At 39.6% G+C, this 7,563-nt stretch overlaps 1 protein-coding gene across 1 annotated transcript; it reads left to right on the top strand.

Moving 5' to 3' along the window:
- The first annotated feature begins 880 nt into the window (after nucleotides 1-880).
- On the top strand, nucleotides 881-6,469 carry flot1a (flotillin 1a). The gene is made up of 13 exons (XM_074687445.1): nucleotides 881-1,102; nucleotides 1,546-1,609; nucleotides 1,846-1,921; nucleotides 2,328-2,418; nucleotides 2,798-2,941; nucleotides 3,149-3,268; nucleotides 3,374-3,469; nucleotides 3,586-3,738; nucleotides 4,003-4,184; nucleotides 4,281-4,326; nucleotides 4,425-4,562; nucleotides 4,774-4,938; nucleotides 5,040-6,469. The coding sequence occupies exons 2-13, from the start codon at nucleotides 1,567-1,569 to the stop codon at nucleotides 5,058-5,060; spliced, it is 1,275 nt and encodes a 424-aa protein (XP_074543546.1). The 5' UTR covers nucleotides 881-1,102; nucleotides 1,546-1,566; the 3' UTR covers nucleotides 5,061-6,469.
- The last annotated feature ends 1,094 nt before the right edge of the window (nucleotides 6,470-7,563 follow it).

Raw genomic sequence — 7,563 nt, 5'->3', positions numbered from 1 at the left:
TGCTCACTATAAAAAAGTTAATTTTTTATGAGTGTATCACATTTTGTGCACAATTGTGCTATAAAACAAGAAAATATATTCCTTTTTTTATTTTTATTTTAATGTCAACAATAGGCAACCATACCTATTTCTTTACAGGCAGAGGAAATTAGGGAATAGGAAAAAAAATGTAAGGAATTACTTACTCTTTTGGACCAACAACTTTTTTTTTTATCAATTTAGAGGAAGAAGATTTGGGATTTAATCCCAGTTCTTTCTTTTAAAAAATTCTGTTTGGAAAATATCTTAGAAAAATGTCTTGATGGTAAGAGATTCAACACATCTTACACTATAAAAGTCTTAACAGTACATACATACATACACCCACTTTATTTATTCTTTTTTATATTATAACAATTGCATTTGCATCATTTTTTTTTCCAGATCTTAAAACACCCTTTGTGTTTTAAGTCTGAAAAAAAATAAAGACACTAAGCATATCCTTTGAGGGGGACAATATGGGGAACAATAGCATTCCATGAAAAAAAATGTTTTTTTTAATGTGCAAATATAAAATAATAGATAAACATAGGGTTTTGACTTGCTTTCCCCAAGAATGATTTTAATGCTCACTATAAAATAAGTTATTTTCTATGAGTTTATCACATTGTGTGGAGACTTATATTTTGTTTACATGAGCTAATATCTTTTACACCCATTATAAAAAAAAAAAAAAAAAAAAACTCGGTGAAATTCAGAGTTGTTTTTTAACGGATAAACCGATTTTATCATCTCAAAATGGAAAAGAATCAGTCCTCGTGATCACAGATGAAGTCAACTCCTGTGAAGCAAATAAGTGCAGCACTGGACCAGTGTCTGTGTTTGTGTTAGTTCTCCACCAGGCCGCTAGATGGCGGCCGTACACAGTTCGACTGATGGGCATGCTCAATAGAAGCCGCTGAGCTGCAGTCACTGTTGTGCGTTTAAGTCCGCATCAACTGGCACCTTACGGGAATAGTCGTAACCAGGGATAAAAATACGTTATTCTGACCACAACAGACCGCCTGTTTTTCCAACATTCTCACCTTAACCAACCGAAACAACATATTAAAAATATAAACCGGTAAGTGAGAAATTACAGTCGCCTCCTTCCATTCTCGATAGTAAACACAAATGTGTCTGCCAAATTGATTGAGTTAACATTTCGCAAATTATCATGGTAATAGTGTTTTAAAACTACATTTCATCTCTAAATGTACCTCTATTGAGTGGGTTTTCTCCTTTGTTCAGCTTTTTGCGCGGATTTTACTGCGCAACATTTGCGTAAATTAGATTTAACCCTGCTGGTCTACTCAGCTACCCACCACCACCACCCTTCGATCCTCTGATATAAACTGCTGTTCATATACAACATTTTTCTGATAATATAGAGGCGAACGTTATTAGCACATGTTGTTCCATTGATTCTTAAAGCCATGTTCTTCAGGTTTTATGAGAATTCATTGGACACAATCTTTAAGGGTTGTATACTTTATTCACCAGTCTGCTGTTTTCTTTGGTTTTCAGTCTGGAGGAGGATCAGCAAACATGTTTTACACATGTGGTCCCAATGAGGCTATGGTGGTGTCAGGTAATGGCCTTCTTAATGGAAACGTCATCATACATAGACAAGACACACCCACCTTTCCAAGCAGTGAACTATTTTTGGCTTGATATTTTCTCTACATGCAATTTTCATTCACTATTCACTACTAAACTTGTTAAGTAGTTTTTAATCAATCATGTAAAAACAGTTTGCAGCCATGTTTTCTTCCCCTGACTCAGGTTATATATAGATTGAAGGCTCTTTGCTCTTATCTTTCTCAGGTTTCTGTCGCTCTCCTCCGCTGATGATCCCCGGAGGCCGAGTGTTTGTGATTCCCTGCATTCAGCAGATACAGAGGTCAGAAAATGGAAATATTCAGTGTTTGGGTGACAGATATTTTACAAGATAAACAACTCAAGGCAAACTTGGTTTAGTCAAAAATAAATAATGTTGATAAACTGTCAATAACTACCTTTTAGCAGCTCTTTGAGTTTCTGCACTCATGTCAAATCTAAGGCCAGCCCAGGACACATTTGTAAATAAAGCTCCTCCTATAGTTATTAGTCCCACACATCATGCTACTCTTAATGTTTTGTTTTCCTGAGCATTGCTATCGCCTCGATCCTGCACCTTTTAAGTCCTGCATTTCAAACTTGCACAAAGCCTGAGCGGAAACGATTACACTTTTATCCTTAGAGCAGCAGGTAACCAATCAATAATCAGCATTTCCTTTACCTCCGTGTGTTTCTTTGCCTCCATCCAGGATCTCTCTGAACACTCTGACTCTGAATGTGAAGAGTGATAAGGTCTACACCCGCCACGGGGTGCCCATCTCTGTCACTGGAATAGCCCAGGTCAGTATGTAGGTTAAAGACTAACTGTTAAATACTTTTTGTTAATTATAAGTGGTAAATTAAGCATCAGTACTCAGCCAAACATTGAAAAAATGATGTAGCTGTAGCTGTTTGTAGATCTACTAATGGCCTGTAATGTCTTCTTAATGGATGGTCCTGGTCTCTGAGTGTTTACTGGACCAGACAGAGTCAGAGGAAATGAGTAAACATAGCACATCTGCTCTTATTAAATGTGAATTGAATGATGTATTTACTGCGTTTAATCAAGCAGATTTCCGTGGATTATTCAGAATTCATCACCAGAAAAAGACCTGTTAGTGTATTTTAAGCATGTCCCGAGCTGAGTAACGAGCTGGTTTCTGCTGGTTGCTCTCTGCAGATGAAGATCCAGGGTCAGAACAAACAGATGCTGGCTGCGGCCTGTCAGATGTTCATGGGGAAGTCAGAGGCTGAGATCGCTCAGATCGCCTTGGAGACACTGGAGGGACACCAGCGCGCCATCATTGCTCACCTGACTGTGGAGGTTAGGCCTTGAGTGGTTGTTTGTTTTGGTGTTGGATGAAGTGAAGTTTAAAAGACTCAGTAATGAGAGCATGTTACCCAGCTGTCACCGTGACGCTCAGAAGATTTATGTCCTCACCATTTGAGTTCTTGTTTTGGAGAGTAAAGACAAAAGTGAAAGGGTTTCCAGAACAAAATCCACACATCAGTTCGTATATTTCTGTCACAGGAGATCTACAAGGACCGGAAGAAGTTCTCTGAGCAGGTTTTTAAGGTGGCCTCATCAGACCTGGTAAACATGGGCATCAGCGTGGTCAGCTACACTCTCAAAGATGTCCACGACGACCAGGTATCACAGTCTTTATCGACAGCAACTGATGCCAAAGATAACAAAAGTTACTTCCTTAAAGCAAAAAAAGTGAAAGCACACTTTAATTTCTTTTTTTGCTCTCAGGATTATCTGCACTCACTGGGGAAGGCTCGGACAGCTCAGGTTCAGAAAGACGCTCGCATCGGAGAGGCCAAGAACAAGAGAGATGCTGTGATCAGGGTGAGCTGTGACACACTATCTTTCTAACAAAACAAATGAGCAGCAGGGTTGATTAGCTTTTTGTTTTGATTCCTGCGACCATCATTTCTGCTCTCCTTGTTTTTCTGCCTCTGCAGGAGGCCCACGCCATGCAGGAGAAAGTCTCAGCTCAGTACAAGAATGAGATTGACATGGCGAAGGCTCAGAGGGACTATGAGCTGAAGAAGGCGGCCTATGACATCGAGGTCAACACGAAGAAAGCTGAGTCAGAGATGGCCTACCAGCTGCAGGTACACAAGACAGAAAAAACATCTGGGTAATGTCATTACTGGACATGTGAGCTGGATATTTTTAGAGTCAAGAGGCTGTGCAGTAAGTGCCCTGTACAGGACTGGCCCACATCAGACAGACAAGAATGGAAACAGGGAAACAATAACATTTTATCGAGGGCATAGTTGGTTTTAAGACCAAACAAGAGAATCAAACTTTAGTATTCAATGTTTTGATGAATGAGTTTGACTGACTGATCCAAACTTTACATCTCTCATTTCCAGGTGGCAAAGACGAAGCAGCGCATCGAGGAGGAGAGGATGCAGGTCCAGGTGGTGGAGCGGACGCAGCAGATCATGCTGCAGGAGCAGGAGATCACCCGCAGAGAAAAGGAGCTGGAGGCCAAGGTGAAGAAACCGGCAGACGCTGAGAGATATCGTCTGGAGAAGCTGGCCGAGGCTCAGCGGTGAGTTTTCTGTCACTTCAGGCTGAGCTGAATCTGACTCTGCATACCCCTCCTCCTTTCTCACCTTGTCTCTTCTCTCTGCTTCCCTCCATCCAGTCTGAAGCTGATAATGGAAGCAGAGGCCGAGGCCGAGTCCATAAGGGTGAGGCAGTGAATCTGCTGGAAAAAATGTTCAGAGTTAAATGAAACACAAGCGTTTTTGTATTTGACATTTGTGGTGAAAGTTTCTCTGTGATGCAGATGAAAGGCGAGGCTGAGGCTTTTGCGGTGGAGGCCCGGGGTCGTGCTGAGGCCGAGCAGATGGCGAAGAAGGCGGAGGCCTTCCAGCAGTACAAGGATGGAGCTATGGTGGACATGCTGCTGGAGAAACTGCCTTTGGTGAGAGATAAGATGCTATTTAATTGTATAATTTGCAAATCCTCCTTTGTTTTGTTTCTTTCATGATGCATGACACAAGAGCGCCAAGTGTAAAAACTGACACTTCTGTATTTCAAGATGAGTTTGTTTATGTGAATTTTTTTTTCAACAGCAGTTTATTTAAGAAAAAACATTTTGAAAACTTTTATTGAAATCTCTTGTCTCCCACCAGATGGCAGAAGAGATCAGCAAGCCCCTGTGTGAAGCCAACAAGGTGACCATGGTGTCCAGCGGAGGAGGGGAGGTGGGAGCAGCCAAACTGTCCTGTGAGGTACTGGACATCATGACCCGCCTGCCTGAGACTGTGGAGAAACTGACCGGAGTCAGCATCTCCCAGGTGACACTTTCACACACTCTCATATAGTTTTTCTTTTACGCCACGTACACCAGAGCTGAAGGATGAACAGATCTCTCTCCATCTTTCTCTTTCTCCTGCAGGTGAACTCTCTGAAAGAGTGAAGAGGATCTAACAAGCAGACTCAGCCTCTGGACGTCTTATCATCTGCCTGGACTCACACATGAGTCTGTGAACACTGACAGCCTCTTTCCTCCTGTCTCTTCTGTCTGACATCGTGTGTAAACCTGCCTCCCTCTTGTGGCTTTGTCGTCATCTTGCTGTGATGTCTTTGTGTTGTGAAAGTGGCGAAACTTTCCTCTTTCTGTATTAGTTTGGTCACTGTCACTCAGCTTTGTGGAGTTCTCTGGCTACTGTTACAGCTCTTAAATTAACAAAACTGGAATTTGATTTTTCTCTGACAAATTAAAAAAACAACAGCTGTAACAGTAGACTTTATACCTCAAAGTCTGTCCCTTCCTTCCTTCCTCTTTCATGTCTAGTTGTGTGTTCACGTGTGAATCTAGTGAGAAGGTATTTATCCGATTCTTTCCATTGTCTGTTTACATTTAATGTCTCCTCATAACTGCCTGTGCACTGCCTTGCTGCCAAACCGTAAGTGCATCTTAACATGAGAGTTTAAAACAAACATAGATTCAAACCTACATTACTCAAACACTTCTGTAATCTAGATTATCCAATCAATCCCTCCTCCTGTGGTTTAAGTTCACCTGATGTTTTCTTTGCAGAGGTAAAGTCTTAAGTTTTTAAAGACGGGTGATGTAATCATGATATAACTACAATCTGCAAACCTGTATTTTGTATTCCTAACACTTGTCAATAATTTCTTTTTTTAATTATCTATCTGTAGCTTTAAGCGTTCATGTATAATATTGAATCCTAAATCCCTGAGCAGGAGCCCATGACATGCTTTGCGTATTTATGAAAAGATGTTGACCCATGTTGTGGATATTCACCAATCAAAAAAATTATTTAACATACATTTTAATTTAATTTGATCCATGTTTCATAGATCAGCTTAACACTTGTGTTTTCACACACATGTAGTATCCAAATGTTGTATTTGAACTGTTATCAGGGCGCTACATCGGTCACAGTTTTTGTTGTGATAAAATGTGGATGAATCAGGGAATTTAAGTCATTCTGCAGTTCACCTCTCTGTCAGGAGCAAAGGAATTATGATATTTTCATAAACCATTGATACATTGACATTCTAAGCTTATGTAAAGTGTTACCACTAACGCCAGTTATGTAGCAGCTGTAACGAAGGAGGACCTTCTATTGTAGCAAGAAGATACGTCATCCTAGTTATGCATCATTGTTTTTTGTATTTTTTTCCAATGAACCAGATGTCTAATGGTCATAACGACTATTTATGGTATCAGCTTGTACCTCAGGGTGTCATAGATCTTGTGTTTGAGGTACCAACTGATCCATTAAAGGAAGTAGAAATCATCCAGAAACATAAGATGGTGTGGTGGAAAAGCTAGTTTGTATTTCCAACTTTCTAAAAAAAAAAAAAAAAGTCTAAAGCCTCGTTCACACATGCACTCCGAAAAACTTCCAGATTTATTTTTTTCTGTGTCTTCACATCAACTCATTTTGATGTCCAATGAACATGTTCCGATGGGGCTGGTTTGAAAATATCCAGTGAAGATTTGACCTGTGTGCGTTCACACATGCCACCCTGGAATTTTTTCAAATTTGTGCATGTGTGAATAAAGTTCAACCGCTTTGTATGCTTCACCTAACACACTCCTACCATAACTGGAGCATTCTAACATATTTCTCACTTCTCACTTAACATTTTGAGGCATCAAAAACTATAACATGTGACAATGACTGCACTTTTAGAGAGCCTAATTTAAATTAAGAATAATCATTTTGTGTTAATTTATTTATTTATTTGTCAGTCTCACTGTTTATTCCTCACAAATCACTGTTAAGCCACATGTATTGAAACACTATCTAATAGTTTACTGTCGTTGAAAAGGATTATTGATGTAATTGTGCATGCACTTACACTACAGTTTAATCTTGCAGTTAGCTGTGCTCTATCTGACTGTGGAATTACCAAAGTAGAGATCAGTTAGCCATAGAGACGGAAATGTGATCTTTGTCCTACTGTAACTAACAGTATGATGTGTAATGATACTATGAAGGTGCACTACGTATAGATATAGATGTATTATACAGTATATATTTGATACAGCAGCATTGCTTGCTTCACCATTAACACCTCTATCAAACCTCACTAACAGTATCCTCTGTGTCATTATAAACGTATCTATTGTCAGGGTTTGTGTGATATTAAGACTCCTGCTGTGGTTTTCTGGTGAATTTCTGCCAAATTAAAAGGTTTCACTTTGTTGATCTGCTGTAGACTATAAATGTGTCATTAAAGTGCTTAAGGAAAACCATTTGTCCTCTTGTGTAACAGTATTTTACAGATGTATGATTTACCTCATGCCTTGCTTATGTATTAGTTCAGTTTTGTTATTATTAGTGCATGTCCTTTACTCTGTGATCTTTTTTGCGGAATCTGTTATATTCAGTGTGCAAACTTTTTCTATTTTAAGTCTGTCTGTAAAACTTTCCACAAATTTC

The sequence above is a fragment of the Halichoeres trimaculatus genome, unplaced genomic scaffold (assembly GCF_033239565.1).
Source record: "Halichoeres trimaculatus isolate MK-OKI-2021-1 unplaced genomic scaffold, fHalTri1.1 fHalTri1_scaffold_14, whole genome shotgun sequence".
NCBI classification, from domain to species: Eukaryota; Metazoa; Chordata; class Actinopteri; order Labriformes; family Labridae; genus Halichoeres; species Halichoeres trimaculatus.
This window is presented reverse-complemented; position numbering and strand designations above follow the sequence as displayed.